The 21,333-nt window shown below is 64.2% G+C and overlaps 1 protein-coding gene across 3 annotated transcripts in view; it reads left to right on the top strand.

The window, feature by feature from the left end:
- Positions 1–21,333, top strand: part of CORO7 (coronin 7) — a 38,776-nt gene that overhangs the window by 721 nt on the left and 16,722 nt on the right. For 2 of the 3 annotated variants that reach the window (XM_051631910.1, XM_051631907.1), the window contains exons 2-9: positions 2,295–2,391; positions 2,648–2,722; positions 4,280–4,350; positions 4,683–4,866; positions 5,434–5,510; positions 7,009–7,059; positions 15,035–15,121; positions 15,351–15,433. In XM_051631910.1, coding sequence (XP_051487870.1) covers positions 2,295–2,391; positions 2,648–2,722; positions 4,280–4,350; positions 4,683–4,866; positions 5,434–5,510; positions 7,009–7,059; positions 15,035–15,121; positions 15,351–15,433 — 725 coding nt within the window. The remainder of the gene's footprint in view (positions 1–2,294; positions 2,392–2,647; positions 2,723–4,279; positions 4,351–4,682; positions 4,867–5,433; positions 5,511–7,008; positions 7,060–15,034; positions 15,122–15,350; positions 15,434–21,333) is intronic. The other variant, XM_051631908.1, reaches the window with a different exon arrangement.

Raw genomic sequence — 21,333 nt, 5'->3', positions numbered from 1 at the left:
TCCCCAGCCGTGCTGAGCATCAAGATCCAGCTTGGCATGTGAAGAGGTGCTGGATCAGGGGCGGGTCATGCAGGGTGAGCCACATCAGGGGGTGTTATCAGGGCATGGAACCCTTTCAGGGGGGCTCCCTGGGCCAGACACTGTGGGAACACCCAGACAAGTTGTGTGGCACAGGCTGCTCTTGTTCCTGGTGGTGCCCAGGGTGGCACCCAGGTGCAGGGAGCTGGTACCCTTTGGCATAGGCCTTGTGGCCAGAAGTCGAGGGCTCAGGCTGGATGGGTGATGCTGCTTAAAGTCATTGCTCCTTGCTGCCTTGGAAGAGAATTGGGGGTCCACCAAAATGTTGGGCTCCCAGCCTTTGGAGATCAGGGGTCTCCTTGCCTGTAACTTCCCAGTCCTGCCCTCCCCATGCCTCTACAGACCTGGTGAGTATCCAAAACATCCCCCTGAGCTTCAGCTGTAGGAGTGGGGGGGGTTTATGGCATCCTCTAGGCAGGGCTGTTCCAGGCACCCTTAATCCTGGTGTTGGTTCCCAGAATGGGGAGCTCTGTGGGACACTGAGGGGTGGCTTGCTCTCACCCTGGTGTGCAAGGAGGCCTCTGCCTCCTACAGCCCACGCCAGGCTTGGCACACAGATGGCCTTTCTGAAAAGCATTTCCCCTCCAGGCATGAAATGTGCCCAGGAAACGCAGCCACATCGGCCAGCTCTGTGGGGCAGGAGGTGGCAGATGGATGCCTTGTCTCCAAACCCCCCTGGGGTGTCACAGCAGGAGCTGCTGTTGGTGTCCCCAGCCAAGCAGAGCAGCTTGTTTACGGAGGCAGACACTTGACCTGGCCGGATCAGGAAGCAGCATGTAAACATGGAGGACCTCATCTGAGTTGCTGCTCCCCTTCAGGCTGTGTCTGGAGGGCTCTGCAGGCAGAGGGAGGCACCCTGGGAGCTGGTGGCTTGTTTTAGGGATGTAGCCAGGATGGTACCATGTGCTTTTCTTGCTGTCCTGGCACTCCCTGGGAGGGATCGTTTCCCTGAGGGCTCCCACCTGTGTGCAAGGACATTGCAGGGCTGGGATGGACCAGCTCAGCAGCACCTCTGCAAAACCCTGCTGCAGGGGTGCTGTGTGGTGGTACCCCTGACTGCAGATGTGGCTAGTGACCACCCTCACCGAGGAACCAGTGCAGGGTGACAGGGCACAGGCCGTGGGACTCTTCCTCCTACATCTTGGTCCGCTCCCCCCATGCAGCCCCTGGCCTGCCTGCTGGGCATGGGGAGAGGAACCTCCCTTTGGCAGGAGAAGGGTTAACGGGTCTGCCACCGAGCAGGCTGCTGTGACAAGGACCAGAGGAAGTGCTGCAGGAACTGCTGCTCTCTGTCAGGCCTCAAGAGGAAGCCGTGCAAGAAGAGGAAACCTGGGGGTGCAAGAAGAGGAAACACGGGGCTCGGTCCTTTTGGGGCTGCTCCCTTCCCTGCAAGGGGCTCTGCTTGGAGAGCACCCACTGCTCCAGCCACCCACTGTGATGCCAGTGGCCACTGGTGGCCATATGGGCATAAATGGCAGCTGTAAAACATCCAGCTTTGCTGGAGGGTTGGACTTGGCCCTGGGTGTGCCAGGCAGCTCCTGGTGGCCACTTGAGGCCAGGTGTCTGTCAGCAGGAGTGGGTCCAGCTCATGCAGGGTGTCCTGGTGCCCCAAGGATGCAGTGCTTGGCAGTGGAGGAAGAGTGGGAAACACTGCAAAGTGGGGGTTTGGTTTTGGTGTCATGATGAAGTTCCTTGTCCACAGGGGAAGCACACTGCCAGAGGCACTTATCTGCCTTGGTCAGCCCCGGCCTGATCTCGTGATGCTTCACAGCCCAAGAGCCTTTGTCCCATCCCAGATCCCCTGATACCAGTTTTATGACTAAGTCCTCTGGGCTCTTCCCACCATGGGAGAGCCCAGGACTGGGACAGTTTTGGGAAGAGGCAGTGCTGGGAGCTGGGATGCTCCTGCCTCCTGTTCCTGGCAAAGCTGGTGCCAAAGCCCCCAGGGCTGCGCTGTTCTGTGGGGACCATGAGCAGCCACGTGTCCCTGGCCCTTCCTAGAGGACAGGATCCTATAAAATGCCTCCAGCATGATCCCACTGCCAGCCTCCAGGTAGTGCCAGGTCCATTGGTACGGGAGCTCTGTTGGGGCTGAGGGTCTCCAGCGATGCTGTGCTGATGCTCCATGTCTCCCCTCCAGCTGTGCTCTGGCCCCCCTCTTGGACTCCTCCAAAACAGAGACATCTCTTGACATGGGTTTTCTCTCTCCCTCCCAGGCCTGGATTGGGGGTATCCGGGCTGGCTCTGTCACACCCTGTGGGAACCAGGTGCAGGCCAGTTGCCACTGGATCGCCTTCAGTGCCGAGGCAGCAGGTGAGGCACGAGGGAAGAGGTGCTGGGGGTGGGATGGATTGGTCCTTGGGGGGCTTGTTGCTGGGTCAGTCCCACAGACCCCAGGAGGGAGGAGGCTTTTTCCCTGCGTTCCCCCAAGGGCACGGACAGGCCTGCACCTTGTGGCTTGCGTTGCAAAGCTGGGTGGGACCCCCATGTCCCAGGCTGGGGGCATTCCTGGGAATATGGTGTGGGCCATGGGCAGGCTGGTGACCTGCTCCTGTGTCCTCTTCTGCAGGTGTGCTGGGCATCGTGCCGCTGGAGTGCGAGGATGGAGGCAAGAGGACTGTGTCTCAGCTCTGCTGCCACTCAGGTGAGCTGGGTCTGTGCCAGCCCCAGTCTGGCTTGTTTTGTGTCTCCACCATGCTCTGCACTGGAGCACCAAGGAGTTGGGTACCACCTCCCACCCTCACAGGAGGAGGCTGGCCTTGCATGGGCTGGGTGAAGGGGCTCCAGTGCTGAATCCCAGCCTGGGATGCTACGTCAGGCTGTGTGTTTCCCAGCTGGGGGAGCTGCTGGAGTCCCCAGGGACCATCAACCATGGGCAGGGGGACCCTGACACGTCTCACTTGTGTGTGAGACACAAGCCGAGTGCAGCCACGTGGGGCTCTGCCAGGCTGGGCTTTTGCTGAGGAGTCAGATTGATCCACATCCCTTCATCTCCGGAGCTGCAGCAGCAGGGTCTGGACACGGAGCTCTTGCCCACGCTCTTGCTCTAGCACACCCTGTCCCTGTTAGTCACTGCGCTCCCTTGCATTCCCAGTACACCCAGTGCCAGGCTGGCAGAGGAGCTGGGACACCATGGCCATGGGTGTTCCCAGAGACGGGAGGAACAGGCCAGGCTGGTGGCTGCGAGGCCCTGAGCAGCTCTGCTGCGGGCACAGCGAGTGCTGGCAGCGCTGCTGCGGGCAGAGGAGGCTCTGCCTGGCCAGGGAGCCCAGGGAACCCTCTCCTGGTGTCAGAGGAGCAATGCCAGCCTGGGGGGGGGGTGGGCACCAACCATCCCTTTCCCAAAGAAAATGCACCAGAGCTGTTCCCAGTGCTGCCTTCCTGCGCGCGGTGCCCTGGCACGGGGCCGAGCCAGCGGGCTCCCCTGCTCCTGGGGAGGGCACCAGGGGTGCCCGGGGAGCCAGCCCAACACGAACAGCTTCTTAATGAGATTTAGCACCAGCCCTTGTCAGAGCAACGCCTCCAAAGCGGGGAAGAGGCTTTTTATTTTTTTTTTTCCTCTCCTCCCAAGGCAAACGTGGCCGGGTGAGCTGCTCGGTTTTCATGCCTCCTGGGCCTGTTTCTCCGCAGCCGCCTGGAAGCGGAAAAGTACACGCTGACCTACTTTCCCCGGGCGTGCCAAATGCATCCGAGGGGCTGCTGCCGACCGTGCCAGCCTTCCTCTCCCACCAGGCCCTGCCTGGGGAGCAGCCCTGCCGTGGGGAGCAGCCGAGCCGGGCGTTACAAAGGGGGCCTTGTTACCAGCACAGCCCCGGCTGCCCACGCCAGCGCTCACCAGCGCCCGGGGCCAGCACGCACACCCTTGTGCTTCTCCCTGTGCCTCCTGGTGATGCCTGTCCTGAAACCAGCCAGAGCTGGGTGGTGGAGAGTTAGGTGGGGAGATGTGATTGTCCCCCTGCTTCCCTTCCATGCTGTGGTCCCCAGCTTTGGGGGAGGTGAAAGCCCGACGGACAGCATGGAGGGGCTCAGGTTCTCACAGCAAAGCTGAGCTGCTCCAAAATGCCTCCGTGGGGCTGGGGCTGGTCCCGCTGCCTGCACCTGGGTGTGTGTGAAAGGAGCCTGAGGCCAGGGAAGAGCCCAGGTGGGAAGAGCCCAGGTGGGCAGCGAAGGTGAGGACAAACCTCCGCCCTTCTTCTCCCAGATGTGGTGACGGATTTTGACTTCTCCCCCTTCGATCAGCTCCTGCTGGCTACGGGCTCTGCTGATGAGACGGTGAGTGCTCGGTGCTGGGGGTCCCGCGGGGGCACCTGGTGTCTCTGGGATTCGCTGTGGGGCCCGGGGAAGATGGATCCAGAGTGACAGGAATAAGAGGAGCCTGGGGAGGAGGGTGCCAGCCTTGGGGAGCGGTGTGGGATGTCCCCAGGTTATGGGGGACAGGGCAGATGGTGTCAGCCAGGGATCAGCCCTCTCCCACCCAGGAGAGCCCACAGCTCTGATCCCACCAAAGCTGCCATGATCAGGGTCACCTGGTGTCCTCGGGGACCAAAGCCTGGAAAGGCAGCAAGGCCAGCTGGAGGACTGACCCAGCTCTCCCGGGGCTGCAGGTGAAGCTGTGGCGCCTGCCCGGGAGCAGCCAGGACATGCCCAGCAGCGCGGGGCTGACACTGGGGCCCGGTGGGGGGCCGGTGGACGTGCTGAAGTTCCACCCCACGGCAGATGGTGTCCTGGCCAGCGGCGCAGGGAAGCAAGTCACCCTCTGGGACCTGGGGCAGCAGCAGCCGCTGACAGGTAGGCATGGCCGTGTCTGCAGCTCCTGCCCGTGCTGGGGGCTGGGCTCAAGTCCAGACCTCAGGGTCACTGAACGGGCAGCACAGGTGGCTTTTTGGACAGGGAGCTGCAGCCCCCCCCTTGTGTGTCTGCACGGGCTGTCCCTCACTCTGATGCCACGGTGTAATATGCTCCTGTAGCGCCCAGGGTGCCCATAGCAGCTTTGGAGGGGGCCTCCTAGGGTGGCAGGTCCCTCTCCACTCGTGTCTCTGTGGGTGGGTAAATATGAGTGCTGTGGGTGACCCACCTTGCCCAGACCTTGGCTAACCCCACGGGTAAAGAAGACTGGGTAACAGCATCGGGGGGGGGGGAAGCTCCTGGTGGCTTTCCCAGGACTCCTGCCCTTCAGACCAAGGTGCCAGCCCCGTGGGGATGCTCCCTGCACCAACACGGCAGCTGGGACCTGCTCCGACTGCAGCCAGCCCTTCAGAAAGGCCAGACCGTGTCCCCTGGGAAGTGCTGGTGGGTGGGAGAACCACAGCTCCTGCTCCATACGACCCTGGCCCTGAGCCTGCTTTCCTCCCACAGCCCTGAGCCCCCACGGGGACCAGCTGCAGAGCCTGGCCTGGAAGCGAGACGGCTGCCTCCTCGGCACCTCCTGCAAGGTGAGCGGCTCGCTCGGGCAAGCCCGCCGTGGCACGACGCAGCCCTGCTCCGGAGGGGCAGGCGCACGGCGCTCCTGTTTTAGGGAGAGAAGGGCAGGAAAGGGGGTCGGCGAGCGGAGCGGAGGGTGGCGGGAGCACTAGATGGCGCCGGCTGCCCGCGCTGCCCCACGGCGCGGCGAGCCTGCCGGGCAGCGGAGCCCGCGGGCCGAGCGAGCGGGCGGCCTCCCTGCCGCGTGTGCGGGCACGGGGTGTGTGTGTGTGTGTCCTGAGCCAGCAGCCTCCCCGCCGTGCTGAGCGCGCAGGCCCGGCCTGGAGGCCGAGCGTGCTGGCCAAGGAGGCTGCCAGGCGCTGCAGGGGGGCTGGGTGGGCAGGAGCCAGCGTGCAAGCCCGGCTGAGCACACAGGGTGAGCATGCAAGCCCGGCTGAGCACACAGGCTGAGCATGCAGAGTGAGCATGCAAGCCCAGCTGAGCACATAGGGCGAGCGTGCAAGCCCAGCTGGGCACGCAGGAGGTGTGTGCAAGCCCAGCTGCACACACAGTGAGCGTGCAAGCCCAGCTGAGCATGCAGGAGGTGTGTGCAAGCCCAGCTGAGCATGCAGGGTGACTGTGCAAGCCCAGCTGCACACACAGTGAGCGTGCAAGGCCAGCTGAGCACGCAGGAGGTGTGTGCAAGCCCAGCTGAGCATGCAGGGTGACTGTGCAAGCCCAGCTGCACACACAGTGAGCGTGCAAGCCCAGCTGAGCACGCAGGGTGACTGTGCAAGCCCAGCTGCACACACAGGGAGCGTGCAAGCCCAGCTGAGCACGCAGGGGGTGTGTGCAGGCCCAGCTGAGCACGCATGAGGAGCCGCAGGCTGAGCGAGCGGCCAGTCCCCGTGCCGGGGCGGGGGCTGAGTAGGCAGGCGGGCCCAAGCTGGAGCAGGGGGCCTGGCCGGGCGGGCAGCTGGAGCTCCGTATCAGGAGCAGGCTGAGCATGGAGGCTGAGACCCCAAGCCATGCCGTGGGGTGCAGGTCAGACCCCGGCTGTGCAGCGCAGCCCCCAGGGCCCTCAGCACCCTGTGCTATGCCACGTGGCTCTGGCTGGCACAGCGGGTGCTCCCCAAATGTGCCCTGGCAGCAAGACTGGCACTGTGGCACCTCCCCGTTGCCCCTGTGCCCCTTTCCAAGCCCAAGGTCCATCGGGCTGGGGGGATGCTGGGGTGCACCGGCAGGGTGGCGTGCAAGGGTCAGGCTCCAGCCCTGGTGCTGCTTTGGAGGCTTCCCCCTCTCTCTGGCAGCAGTTTTGAGGGTGTTTGGGTCTGGGTGAGACTGTGGAGGATCTGAGGGTGCACCTCTGCCTGTGAAGGGGGGGCAGGACCTGGAAGACACTCTGCAAACCACCCATAGGGGCAGGCAGGAGAGTGATGGGCAGGAAGGAGAAGGGCTGCTCCCTCCAGCCGGACATCCCACTGGCCTCAGGGTCCTTAACCCTCCTCTGCTTTTGTTTTCTATCAACAGGACAAGAAACTGCGGATCTTTGACCCTCGAGCCAGCCCAGCTGCCTCCCAGGTACTGTCCCTCCTGGGTACACTGGGCAACAGGGTGCCCACTGCCTGCTGTGGGGTGGCCTTGATGCCCCCAAACCATGCCAGCCCTGGCACGGCTGGGGAGAGGTGATGTGAGGGCATGGGCTGAGGGCAGGGGGAATGGGCAGCCTCCTGCTTGGCCCTGGTGGGATTGGGCACAGGGGACAGCAATCCTGAGCCCCACGGGCAGTGATCCCTGTGGGCACCAGGGCTGCAGGCTCCTTGGCTCTCTGCTGCCGTGCCAGAGCTGAAGGAAAGGCTCTTGGGGACGAGGACCTGCCAAGGGTGAGGGCTGGGCAGCTGGATCTGCACAGCTCAGCAAATAACAGCGATTAGGACATAAGTAGAGGACTTAAGCCTTGACGTCGAGTTTAAACAGCCTCTTATTAGAGGTTTCCTGTGGCTCGGGGGCTCTGGCAGACGCTGGCTCTGGCCACAGGAGGGGCTGGAAGGCTCCGGGAGGGGAGGGATGCAGTGGAGAGCAGGGTGGGATGGGTGCAGCCAGCTCTGCTGCTCCTTGTGCCTCTCCTGCCTGCATACCTGGGGCTCGGGGAGTCGCTCCGGTGCCTGTGCTGGGGCAGGGCGGTAACCCCGGTCACCAACCAGGGGGGAGCTACACCGGGACTGTCCTGCACAGCACCCATCTGCTCAGCCTCCCTGAGAGGCACCTGGGTGCTTTCTGTGGGCACCAGCGGTGCCCTGACCCTTCAGGCAGCCTGATTCATACACCACCACAATACATATAAACATAAACCCAGCGGTTCCACGTGCGAGCGGCCTGGGGCAAAGTGCTCCCAGCTCTCAAGTGGTCCCGTGACACTCCCCCGCGTGGCTGGAAGGTAGCAATCCCGGCTCCCAAATCCATCCTGCTCTTCTCCACCCACAGCCCCAGGTTTTCCCCCCCTGCTTCTCCCCCCTGCCAGACCTGTTGGCTTGTCTAAGGGCCTTTCGGCGGAGCTGCGAGCGCCAGGGGCTCCAGCCAAGCCTCCTGGGGAGGGTGGGCTCTGTCTCGCTGAGCTATTAAAAATAACGTGTGACTGATGGTGGCTGTTCAAAGCAGGCAGCTCACTTCCCTCCACTGCTGTCTGATCCAGCCCGGGGCCTGCACTCGGGGTTTTGCCAAGAGAAATATGCACCTTTGCTGCCTCAGCCCCGGCCAGCTGAGAATTGATGAAGATGTTTAGTCTTGGAGAGAAGTACTGTGCCGAAGGGGAAAACTTTAAAATGCCATAAATCCTCTGAAAGTTTGCGCAGGGCTTGCTTAGCCAAAAAGGAGTAACACTCCTGTGCTTTGTTATTTTCCTTTTTTTTTTTTTTCCCCCGGTTGCTGGAGGGCCGGGTTATTTGGAAAAGCTCTTTTCCCTCCCCCCCCCCCCCCCCCCTCCCCGGGGCCAGCGCGGTTACGAAAGCGGGTGATGCCGGGGCCGGCGGGCGGTGCCAGCACCTCGCGAGCTCCCGGCTTTGAAGTCACCCGGTTTTTCGGAGCGGTGAGCCAGGTGAGCAGTGTGATGGGTTTCCCAGCCGGGCTGGCCCCCGCGGCGCCGCGGGCTGGGTTTCCTCTGCAGCAGGCGAAGGGCTCCGGTTCAGCACCACCACCCGCTCACCCTGCTGCCTTCGCAGGGGCCAGAGCCTCGGCAGCTCCTCGGGCTGGTTTTCTTCATTTGCTAAGCCTGCCTGCCTCCTTAAACCGTTCCTTGTTTTAGAGCAGGGGAGAAAGATGAGAAGGAGCCAAATGAAGAGGCTAGGGAGGAGGGAGGGGTCGCTGCTGCCGTGCTGTGATGCCTGAGGGTGCTCTGGGGCCTTATGGATGCAGAAGGTGTGGGGCTGGGGAGGAGGGCACACACCTCCCAGCTCCAGGGCCAGGCTGGCAGGCTGCCCACACCCCCGGCCATGCCCTCCATGGGGTCCTGACCCCCCATTCCTGGCTACATCCATGGCAGCTATTTTGAGCACATCCCAGCAGCAGGCAGGAGCGTGTGACGCACCGAGAGCAGCGTGGCTGGGATCTGGCTGACCCCAGAGGGTGCCTGGTAGACACACTCGAGGCCACCATGTCCCTTGGGAGAGCAGTGGCCTCACCCTGCTGGCCTCGCACCCCCTCCTTGCTGTGTCTGGGCTGGAGCAGGGAGGTGCAACCACAGCAGCCCTGCTGCAAGCGTTAGGGCTGGGCTTGCACCCTGTGGCTGCCCAGTGTGCCTTCCTGGGCCACCTACACTCACCATGGAGCCGCCGTCCTTCTGGAGTGGTCCTGTGAGTCCTGTTCTCCACCTCATCCCCTCCCAAGGCCACACTGCCCGGCTGCAGCTCTCCCTCCCCTCCCACGGGTGCTGCTGGTCGCCCTCCTTGCCTTGACCCTCTCACTGGAAGCAACTCACATCCTCTCCCTCCTGGCTTTGGCTCAGCTCTCCGCACTTCTCCGCTCCCCCCTCGCCCACCAAATGTCCCTCCCGCATCTCCATGGGCTGCATCCTGCACCAGCCATGGCCCTTCAGGTGTGGGGGGACAGGGCTGGGGGTCAGGGCGCTGAGAGGGGGGTCGGGGCAGCAGGAGGGTGCCCATACCTCGGCTGATGCCCTGGGTGGCTCACCGGGACCAGCGTGTGGTGCTAGAGAGACATCCCCGCCTGCCTGCTCCCCCAGCCGCCCTCTCCTTCCCCATCCAAACAAGCCACACTTCTTGGGGAGGTAACCTCAGAAATATTTCCTGAGAGGGGGAGTGCGATCACAAGCGCTTTCTGGGAAGAAAGGAGCTGGTTTGTGGGGACAGAAAGCTGCCACCCGCGGCGGGGGGGGGGACACACACACTGTCCCACGGGCAGTGTGGCCACACTCAAAGCTGCGTGCCCCGGTGCGGTGCGGCAAAGCTGGGTCCTGGCACCGCCCCGGGGTTCAGCCGGGGGTGGCATCTTCCCCCCCGTGAGGGGCTCCGAGCATCTGGCCGGCACCTGGTTCCCAGGGCGGGTGCTGCCGGTGCCGGGCTGCGGGGCCAGCGCCGATCGCGGCCCGAGTGGGACGGCGGGGAGGAGGAACCGGCTCCGTTCTCACGAGAAACTTCCCCCCCACCCCCACCCCCGTCGGCGTTTCGGCAGTTCCGGGGGCCAGGGTGCTGCTCATGTTTTAATGAGCTCGGCTTTCATGAGCCGGAGCGGGGCTGAGGGTGGCTGGGGACAGCGGGGAGGGTGTCCCCGTGGTTTTGTCCCCGTGTGGGTTTGTGTGTCGTTGTCCCCTCGCCCAGCGTTGTGGGCCACGTCGGGGCCAGAGCTTGGTGCCTGGGAACAGCTGATGTGGGGCAGCCCCCCCAAGCCCACCTGGTGTGGGGCAGGACTGTGATGATGTCCCACCAAGGCCAGAGGTGGGAGGGCTTCAGCCCCTCTCCCAGACTGTGGCCACCATCCCATGGGTCACCTCAGCCCCTGCCGTGGGGGGGACAGCATGGCAAGGAGAGGGTCTCTGTGGGCAGCACGGCTGTGGTGGCAGGGTGATGCCACGGCGAGGTGGACACCCAGGCTGGGGTGACCCAGCCATGCCCACAGGCAGGACCTTGCAGACCCTAATGTGTCTCCTCTGCCCAGGATCTGCTGTCAGCCCTGGGCTGGCTGGGGACTGCGCACGGGGGGAAAGAGCATCAGGACACAGAGAGACTTTTCGCCTTCCTCCCACCCACCCCATCCCACGCTGGGGTCACCCCGGGGGTACCTGACTCCCAGCCTCAGCAGTGGCTTCCTCCGGGCTGGGGGAAGGTCCACAGCATCCCACATTCCCAAGGAGACCGTGGGAAGCTTTGAAAAAGTTGGCCTGGCTCTGGGCTGCCTATTTATAGCAGCGCACGCTCGGCGCTCTCATGCTTCTGTTCCCCAGCGTAGCTGCACGGGACTGTTTATATTTCCTCTGCTCTGCTTCCCCCTCGGCCGTCCTTCCCTGGAATGCTGCTTGGTATGGCAGACATGGGGAAGTTGAGGAGGATTTGGGATGAGCCAGTGGCATCGTGAGGGATGCAAGGGGACTGGCTCACCTCACTGGGTTGCCCTTCCCTCCCACAGGGGACAGCCTCCTAGCTTGGCAGGGTACAGGCATAAGGGTGCTGGTTGGCACCTCACTTACCTGGGTCTGGGACTCTGGCACAACATTTCAGAAGCCCCCCCCAGATTGCTGCCCGTGCTGGGGCTCCCAGCAGCCTTGTAGTCAAGCCAGCAAAGGTGGTTTTTTGGGATTTCAGAGCAGCCTTGTAGCAGGAGCTGGCAGCTGCGGGAGGAGATGCAACGTGGGAGATGGGTGCTGCAGTCTGCCCAGCCCACCTGGCCCTGCTCCCATCCCTCACCCCATGCCCAAGCATCTGTGCCAAGGTGGGAGCTTCCATGGCTGTGGGGGCTGCCCCACTGGAGGCCCCTCACCTCCCTGTCCTTACAGGGCCCTCAGCCTCCTCCGGGATGTCACTTCAACCTCACTGAGGTGAGGAGGAGGGGGAGAGGCAGAGCCTGCCTGGCTCCCTGGCCATGCTGCCCTGGCTGCTGAGATCAAGGAGGTGACGTGGGCAGGAGGGGGCTCACCCTGACCCCCTTCCCACCACAACACCAACACCCCACAGTGAGCAGGGACCAGTGCCAGCAGCGTGATGGCTACCAGAGCATCACTGCTGCCCTATGTGGTGGCTGGGCTCCCTGCACTCCCCTGGGGGCAAGGTGCAGCTCAGGGTCTCCCCAAGTTTCAGGCAGAGACCAGCAGTGGGGCTGGCCTGGGTGAGGTTGCTCTGCTTTCCTGGCCACCTCTGGAGTAATTCAGATTTGGCAAAGGAGTGAGATCACTCACATTCTTGTGCCGGGAGGAGGATGCAGTGCCATGGTTAACCACTTCAGCTCCCTGGGAAGCCATCCCTCCTATCCCCAACACCCTCCTGGGGTTCAGAGGGAGCAATGGCTTCCCCCACCTGCAGACCCATCCTTTTGGTATGGGGAGGAGGTGTCTGTCCACGCAGCCTGGGGGGACCCCTCCTGCCCTACCGTCTGCTGGCAAAGGGATGGCTCAGCCTGGCTCTGGGGCCTCCTGCACCCCCGCAGCTCCCTCTGCTGGGATTGCTTCCCACGGGGGTCAGATGCCCATGGTCTGCCAGCCTCAAGCTGGCCCCTGCCAGCCACGGGGCCTCTGCCAAGGGCAGAGCTGTGACCCCCCCCCCCGCTGTTGCCTCTCACTCATCCAGCCCTGGGCTTCCCATGCCCTGCTCTCCCTGCCCTGCATCCTGTTTGAAGGTAACTCTCCCCATGGAGGCATGGACCCCCCCCCCGCCAGGGATCTCCCCAGCACCAGAGCAGTGTTGGCTTTGTGTCGGGGTCTCCCAGGCAGCTGAGGAGCTGAGAGCAGTCATTCCCTGTGGGCAGCTGTTACCAGCTCACCCGGCCCCACCACAGCATCGCTGCCAACAGCTGCATCCGACACGCCAGCCCCGCTCCCTGCCGGCCCTGCTCCCCGCCGCTGGCCCCCCAGAGCCCCTGCCACAGAGTGTTGCATGGGGAGCAGGGCTGGGGACCCCCCTGGGTGCCAGCACCCTACCCCAGTCTGAGCTGGGAGGGATGGGTTGAGATGGGGAGAGGGACAGGGCCCCAAAACCCTCCCCCGGTGCAGCTGATCTGGCTCTGAGGAGGGAGCACAAGCTTCCCCCAGCCTGGGCTGCCTCAAACCAGCTGGGCTGCACCCACACAATGGGCTGGAGGAGGCTGGGCTGCCTCTGTGCTGGCGTGCCTGGGGAGCTGGGAGGCCTCCTCAGCTCCCTGTATGCCACCTGGAGCTGGTGGGCTCCTCACAGCCTGCTGTGGGGACAAACAGCCCAGGAGGGGTGCCTGTCCCCTGGGCTGCTGCTAGTCCCCTGCTCCACAGACACAGTGGGGGTCCCAGCATTGCCCCAGCTGGGTGCCATGGTCCCTGTCCAGCTCTGCTGGCCTTGGAGACCCACAGCAGCCTCATGGTGACCCCAAGGCTCTCCAGTAACCAAACCACACCAGTGTCCATCATCAGAGCCAGGTCACACCGTCCTGTCCCCACCAAAACCCTCAGCACCGGGGAGAGGACACGGGGTGGGGGATCCCCAGGCCCCCCCGGGACTGGCTGCCATCCTACCCCATGTGCTCACCTCTGGCACCATCCACACAGCTCCAGCCAAAAGCGAGCGCCCCGGCCCCGGCCTCGCCACATCCTCGCTGCCCTACCTGCTGCTCAGCTGGGATGGAACTAATGCAGAAAACATGGCCCCACGCCACGGCCGGCACAGCCAGGGAGCAGCAGCGGCACTGCCCTGCCCTCTGCCAGGGGGCTGCCCCCCACTGCCAGCTCCCAGGGCTTGTGTGGGATGGTCCTGGGCACCAGCGGGGCACGGGAGCCAGCAGAGCCGGTTCTGTCAGCTATTGAATCTCCAGCTGTTGAGTTTTGGCTGCTGCAGCTGCACGGCTCAGGTGCAGAAGTGCTTTCCCTGCCGACAAGCGGGTTTCCATCCCTCTCGGCACGGATCCTGGGATGCATTCCCTTCTCCAGGCTCTTCTGGGAGCCAAGCCTTGGTGCCAGCGTGTTGGAGGAGGGGGCCAGGCCCTTCCTGCCCCACATCCTGCTGCTGTGGCTGGGAGCGTCGGGCTCAGCTCGGCCAGGGCTGCCTCTTCCAAGTGAGCCGGGCTGGCTGGCGAGCACCGTGTTTGTGCTGGCGAGGAGGCCCGTGTGCTGGAGCCAGCGGGAGGAGCAGCTTGGCACCGTCTGCCTTCTCTGGCCCTGGCTCTGGGTCTCTCTGGAGTGCAGGGATCCCGCTGGGCTGGCGACTGGGACTGGAGGTGGCTGCTCCTGGGTGGGAGATGTGGCACCTCTGTGCCTCCTCGCTGGGCTGCCGTGGTGGCAGAGCCACGCTGGTTGTCACAGTGCTGTCGTGGCCAGCGATGGTCACACCAAGGGGATGGAGCTCACGGGACATGTCTCCTCCAGCTCTGAGGTCACCATGTGCCAGCCCAGGGCTGCGGACACACAGGCACCTTCCTGTGCTTCCCCCATCCCTCCTGCCCTGCACAGAAGTGCCGGAAGCACCACACTGGAAGCTCTGGCAGAGCCCTCTGCTTTGCCGTGCCAGCTCTGGAATCATGAGCAGCCTTTAATTGGGAGAGTGAGGGGGCTGCGAGTGCTGCCTGCCCCATGGGGTGAGCACTGGCTGCCGGCTCCCGCTGGGGTGCTGGGAACTGCAGGACCCATCTGGGGGCCACATGGGAGCTGGCAGGCAGCTGCCAGCAGCCTCGTGGTAACTTGTCCCCTCCCGTCCTCGGCAGAGTGGCACCAGGGCCTGGGGAGGGGACTGGGCTGGGGTCAGTGGGCAGGACACAGCCCATATCGTGCGGTCCTGGCCCGCAAGGATCCCAGGGGAAGTGTGGAGTGGGTCTGTAGGGGGTTAGGACAGTGTGGGGACAGCCGGGCTCAGTTCACCCTGTGTTTCGGTAGCATCTGGACTCATGCCAGGCACCCAGCAGCCGGGATTCTGCAAGGATCAAGAGCCCAGAGATGCAGCCAGGGAAGTAAGTCCCTGTGACCACAGCCACGGCTGTGGTTGAGCTTCTTCTCATACCTGCTGGCATGGAGCAGCTTCCTCACAGCACACTGGCCCCCAAGCCCCTTGGCAGGTGTGGGACGAGCCCCGGGGGTCTGGGTAGCTGTCCCACGTCCCTCACGCTCACATTACCTGCTGCCACCCTCCGCTCCTTGCCGGGAGCCAGGCCAGCCATTCCACAAAGCAACCACGCTGGCACCTGTGGGGGCTCAGGACTGTCACTGCTTGCAGGCTGTCCCCACCACACTGTCACCACGGGCACCTCTCAGCTGGGCTGAGAGCCAGCGCTCAGCTCCGGGGCAGTCCCAGACACTGCTGGTGAAGCAGGCATCCCACGCAGCGTTCCCAGCGTGGCCGGTGGCCGTCCTGACAGCCGTGTCTCCTGTGCCTTGCAGAGTGTCCCAGGACATGAGCACAACAAGGACTCCCGGCTCCTCTGGATGGGTTCCAGCGATTGCCTCATCTCCGTCGGGTTCAGCCAGGTACTGTCCATGCCGGGATTAGCCCTGGTGCTACTGGGATGTCCCAGCCACGCTCCCTGTGCGTCTGTGCCAGGGCCCCAGCTGCTTTTTTTGGGTGGCCTGTCCCCCGTGAAAGCAGGAGGTCCCCTCCCTGTCTGACCTGACCCTCACTGGGGATGGAAGGAGGTGGTGCCACGGGGCCAGCCGGGCAGCCCCGGTGCCCACTGATGCCATGTCTGTGCCCCTGCAGATGCGGGAGCGGGAGGTGAAGCTGTGGGACACGCGGCGGTTCAGCGGGGCGACGCTCACCGTGACACTGGACACCTCACCTGGGTAGGGATGGGGACTCGCCAGAGGGCAGGAGGGCAGGTGGTGGAGATGCCATGGTTGGAGACTGACGGGGAGCGTGGTAGTGGAGCAGGAGTCAGCAGGAAGCCTGGCCATGAAGCTGCGGACAAGGCTGGGCATCCCCGGCACCGTTTGGGTGGGATGGGAGGGCGGCGGCAGTGACGGAGGATAGCATAGAGGTGCCCCCAGCAGCACTGGGAGCTGTGCTTTGTGGTGGCACTGGGAAGAGCAGCAGCAGTGTCTGAGGTGGCAGCTAGCTGGGCGGGCTCGTGTGCTGGGGCAGCACAAGATGCTGGGGGTGAACAGACCTTTGGTGCTGCCCGTGCACCGGGCGGCTCAGCCCCGGCTGCTGCTCCCGGCGGGGCCGCGGGGCTTCGTGCCCCAGCAGCTGCACAGCCAGCTGGGGCCAGGCCAGCAGCAGAGCCATGCTTGCTGGGCATCCCCTGGGGAAGTGACAGAGGAGCTTTGGTGGCCAGAAAGGGTCGGCGCCCCTCGTCAAGGCACCATGGAGATGTCTCCTGTCTGTGGGGCACTGCCCAAGTGAGGAAAGCTCCAGTTAGGCCTGGCCTGGCCTCTCCCACACTGCCTGGTGTCATGGTGCTGGTGAGGAAATGGGAGGAGGAGGCAGCAGCAACGTCATCCTGTTGAGGCCACGGGGGTTTGGGGCAAGATCCTTGCCGGGGTGTACTGGAAGCCACCAGCTCTCCCCAGAGCTGCTGGCAAAGCACAGGGGTGCCAGGACCCTCGCCACATGCCAGGCTGGCTCTGTGGATGGCTGGGATGCTGGAGAAGGCTGGGAGCTGATACGGGGCCTCTGGTGAGGACCTGAGGGGAGGCCCTTGGCCACCCTGCTGGTGTCCCCCGCACTGAGGTGTCAGCTCTAGGCTGGTGCTGGTGGCAGCTGGGACTGACAGGAGGGGACAGGATCAGCTATGGGCACAGTGGGATGGTGCTGGCATGGTGGCCAGGGGAGCAGCCCAGGGTGGGAGCAGGCAGGGAGGCTGAAGGAGCGTCCCTCATCCTCCTGTGTGCTCGCAGCTCTCCTGCCCCCCAGCTCTGCCCCAGCAGCCCGGGGGTTGCCACATCCAGCCTGGGTGACCAGCCATCATGAGTGAACCCTCCCAGGTGAGGCCAGGGCACGCTGCGAGGGGACACTTTGGAGTCCCTTATTGCTACCCAGTGGGAATTACACCAAACCCCGCTGCTTTTTTGGCACCCCGTGGGCCGGGACGAGCCAGCCCGGCTAAGCTGGCTGCAGCCGCGCTCAGCCCCTCCGCGCGGGCTGCGGCTCCCTTGGCTGCCGGGTTTCCCGGCTCCAGGAATGCGGCTGGCGGGCTCTGCCGGCTTGTGGCTGCGTGAGGGGCCGTACGGAGAGGGGCTGGGGGGGAGAGAGAGAGAGCTGGGACCGCCCCCCCCCCCCCAGCCCCCTCCAGCGCCGAGGAGCCGCTGAGGTGCTTTTTTTAGGCAGCCTGTAAATCTGGCGGAGATGACAAATGGCGGAGGGGGATTTGGTCTGGCTCCCGGCAGAGGTGCCGAGCGGGGGCTGCGCTCTCCCTCCGGCACAGCCCTTCCCGTCGGAGGCCGCGGGGGGGGAGTGGGGTTTGTGCTCAGGAGACCCAGAGGGTTTTGGGGGGGGAGGGGGGGGGTCACTGGGAGCCCCCCGAGGAGGCAGCACCCAGCCAGGGGAGCTGCAGGTTCTGTGGGGCTCGGTGCAACACGGCCGCCGTGGGGCTGGGGTGCCCTTTGGGGGGGGGGTCTCCAAGCGTGGCTGTGGGTACCCGGTGTGGGACAGGGTGGGCTGCGGTGGTGCCGGCCACGCCGAGAGCTGAGCACGGGGAGCAGCGGCTCATTGAGGAAGCAATCAGTGGGCGGGCAGGAAACTCATACCAGTCATTACTGACGCCGGGCCGGCAGGAAGGGGAGACCGCATCTCCACCGCGTTCCCCCCCCCTCCCCGCCGCGTCCCCACCGTGCCCCACCACAGGGGCCCGTGCCCGCCAAGCCGGCACCGCTCGTGCCAAGCAGCCTGTGGCACTCCTGAGTGGGGCCGTGGCGTTCCCCACAGCAGGGGACACCCCCAGCTTGCCTACCCCAGTGCCCACCGCTGCTGCAAACCCCACGGAGTGGCTGCGACCCTGCCCAGCATCACAGGGAAGAAGGCAGAGAACAGGGGTGGGGAGCCCAGCCCCATTTACCCCCACATCAGCAGGTGCGTTTTGGGGTGTCCCCCATCCCAAATCCTCAGCAGGCGAGATCTTTGCCGTAACGTAAACCTCATTTTTAATCTCCCTGGCTGCGTTGGTGCCGGGCTGAGGAGCTGACCCTCCCCACCAATGCCCATGCCCCCAGGGGAAGCTGGGGATGGGTAGTGGGGGTGGCCCCAGCCCCTCTCTGTGCCATGATCTGCAACATGTCCCCTTCGAGTACCCGCTGCTCCCCTCGCCTCGGGTTTTGCCTTCCCCCTGCCCCGTCCCCCTCTAATTAGATCAAGGAGCAGCAGGGCAGGAGCCAGGAAGGGGCCTCAATAGGTTATTGTTGCCCTAAATTATAACCAGCACCAGTGGGGTTGGGTTACCAGCTCCGACTGGGGTCAGCGACCAGACCCCGCTGCCGCGCGCCCGGCGGCTGCGGCACTGCCAGGGGACGGTGCTGTCACTGTCACCACACCAGGCCAGCTAGAACAGCAGCTCCTTTGTGTCGCTGCATCTTTCAGTGCCCCAAAAGTGTCCCCAGGGAGGTGCCCACTGTGGCTGGCTCAGAGTTGTGGCTGGCTGGGTCGATCAGGCTGAGGTGACCGGGTTGGCAAAGGTTCCCATGAGCCATGTCCCCGTGGCATGTGCCAGTGCTGGGCAGATCCCCACGGGGCAGGATGGTGGTGAGGGCTGGGAGATGGGGGTGGCCAGATCCCCACCACCCTTCGTGGTGCAAAGTCCACCAGAGGTGGGAGGTGCTGGAGCTGGGATCTGCCTGCAGCAGGGAGCCGGCACAGCATGATGTTTGCAGAGGGATTTGGGGCTGTTTGGATGGAGCAGGATATGGAGGGGCCTGGGCAGTTCCCAGGGGACGCTGCCCAGGGATGCTGAGTCCCCACCCATTGCCTCTGCCCCAGCCAAAGCCCAGGGCTGAGCCAGCTCCAGCCCCTGAGTGCACCAAAGCACGTGTCCCCACTGAGACACAGGTCCTACCATCACCTTGCCACCTGTCCCCAGTAACTGGCTCTAAGGAGAACTTGATGGCCTGTCCTGCTCCCAGCCTGCCTGGCTCCAATGTCCTGTGCCCTTTTTTTCCCCAGGAATTTCACAGCCCTTTTGGGTCATGCTGGATGTTTTGGGGGTGTCTCTGACAACACCCACTGCAGTGGGCAGGTCTCAGTGGCAGAGCCCTGACCAGGAGAGGTCCATCCCTGTCCCCACCCTGTCTCCATCCCTGTCTCTCCTGCAGACCCCTTGCCAGCAGTGGGGAAGGGGCTTTTCCTGCTGCTCCTGCTTGGCCGCCAACCTCAAGCCACAAGGCTGGCAGGAGAGGCCACCCCATCAGGTACCAACTCAGTGAGACCCATCCTCTGGAGAGGGGGCGAGATCCTCAGGGGTTAATGATGAGGTGGCTGCCTGGCCACGTAATTACACCGTGTAAAAATAACCCTGTGCCGGGCACGAGGCTGCTCAGGCGGGAAGGCAGAGGGTGGTGGCAGCGCCCAAATCACTCCCAGATGGGCCATGGCCTCGGCCCACCCGCCACCTCTCTGGCCCACCAGCCTCCCTGGCTTTCCAGGAAGCCAGCAGGATTCCTGCCTCTCCACAAGGCTCTTCCCAGCAGCCCAGGTTTTGAGGGATTTCCGCCTCTTCACAAGGCTCTTCTTGGCAGCCCAGTGTGTGGGGCTGCAGGACGGGCACACACGTGCCCTCGTGTCCCAAGGGAGCAGGGATGGGGACCCGTGGCACTGAGGCAGCACATCCCCCCGGGGCTCTGCTCCAGCCGTGGGGACCTGGGGGACCTGAAGGACCAGGATTTAGTTTCCACAGGCCATGCCCGGAGCCAGGAGTGTTTCTCTGGAGGCCAGAGACCTCCAGGCCTGCAGCCATTGGGGTGTGGGCAGGACGGGGCCAGCGCTGGGGCAGCAGGACTTGCCCGTTGTGGCTCCCCAGGGCTCTCAGTTCCTGGCCCCGCTGGATCACATAGCCAGAGGGATTTTTTTTCTTTGGGTTAATTTCAGGGGGTTTTGCAATCCTTCCCTGGGGCTGATTCAGCTCGGAGGAATTAGCAGAACCGCACGATGTGCCGCTCGGAGCCGCTCCTGGTGCGCGCCGGGACTGGCAGTGGCTGGGGGGGATTTTTTGCTTGGCTTCAGGAAACTGCAGGGGCCCAGGGGCTGGAAAGGCACATTTTGGGCACTGCTGAGCTCCAGTGGAGCCACCTGGGTGCAGACATGGGTGCTGGAGGTGGGTGTCTGAGCCCCATGGGGTGCTGAGCCCTGCCCTGGTGGCAGCACCCCCCACACCTCCTGTGCTGCGGGTGGGCCTCCTCTTACCCCTCCCTGTGCTGCTCCAGCCCCATCCCCACTCTCCACAGCTGGTTCCCAGCTCCTCTGAACAGCCTCAAAAACCTCAGCTTGGGGTTCCCCGGCTGCACTGCACCTGCCAAAACCAGGCCCCTGCCACGCTGGAGCAGCCAGTATGGCATCTCCAGTGCAGACCTGGTCACTTTGAAGCTGCTCTTAAGTCCCCCCGGAGTGATGCGACCTGCCAAGGGGCTGTGAGGGTCCACAGGACCCACCTGGCATGTGGGGGGTGGGGGTCCCCTGCAAGCTACCAGCTAATTGCAAGTGGGGAAAATGTCTTTGTTAGGGGAAGGGCATGTTATGGAGCCAAGCAGCAAGAGGGAAAACAGGCAGCTGGGAGGGAAGGGGCTGGAGGGACCCTGTGAGGTCCCTGCTGCTGGTGAGGGGACACTCAGGGGCCGACCCTGCACCCGGCCGGGCTCGGGGGTCTGTGGTGGCGGCCGGTCGGAGGCACCCGGCACGAGGCTGTGGCTCCACCAGGGACTTTATTTCTCTCCTCCTCGCGGGGCTGGAAAATATACAAAGCTCGCAGTGAAAATATTTACACAGCAGCAATTTTCAGAGGAATTTGGGATGTTAATTTGAAAAATCTGTGGGGAGAGGACCACAATGGGCCCTTTGAGCGGGCGAACGTGGCCATCGCACCGAGCCGCCCGCGCCGGCGAGGGGCCCCTCCTGCCGGCCCTAATGGGAGCCAGCCCTGCCGGAAGCCCACCTGGGAGCCGGGGGGGCCACGCCAGACAGCCCCCACCACCCCTAATTGCATCCAGAGCTGCTGGGGTGAGCAGGACCAGGGCACCAGCAGGGTCAGGGCCACGTCCTGCGGCACAGCCGTGCCTCCCAAAGAGCCGCCGGCCCCGGTGCGGCACGGCGGTGACCCTCGGCTCTGCTTGGCGGCTTCAGCCCCACTTTTTGCTCATTCTCTCCAAATCAAACATACCTCGGCGGGCAGGGCCCCAACCTGGAAAATTCCAGCCCCGAAAGATAAAGGATTGGAAAACGATTAAAACCAGAGGGTTGGAGCAGAAACCACTTGGCAGCGGGAACCTGCCGAGCGCCGGCTCCCAGCCCAGGCCGGCGCACGAAACCGGCTGTTCCCAGGGCCAAGGCGGGGGGGGCTCACCGTGGGGGCCCCAAGCCTCAGCTCCAGCTGCAGCCCCTGGTTTGGGTTGTGGGGGGGGGGCACTGAGCAGGCTGACACTTGTCATGGGCACTTTGGGGCCTCAAGGGGTGCTGGTGGTGGGGGAAAGCCGCTGCAGCCCCTCAGTTGCAGAGGTTGGGCTGGGCTGTTTGTCCCACAGCGGCCCCCCGAGTCATCTGGCAGGCA

This window comes from Apus apus, chromosome 14, assembly GCF_020740795.1.
Source record: "Apus apus isolate bApuApu2 chromosome 14, bApuApu2.pri.cur, whole genome shotgun sequence".
NCBI lineage: Eukaryota > Metazoa > Chordata > Aves > Apodiformes > Apodidae > Apus > Apus apus.
This window is presented reverse-complemented; position numbering and strand designations above follow the sequence as displayed.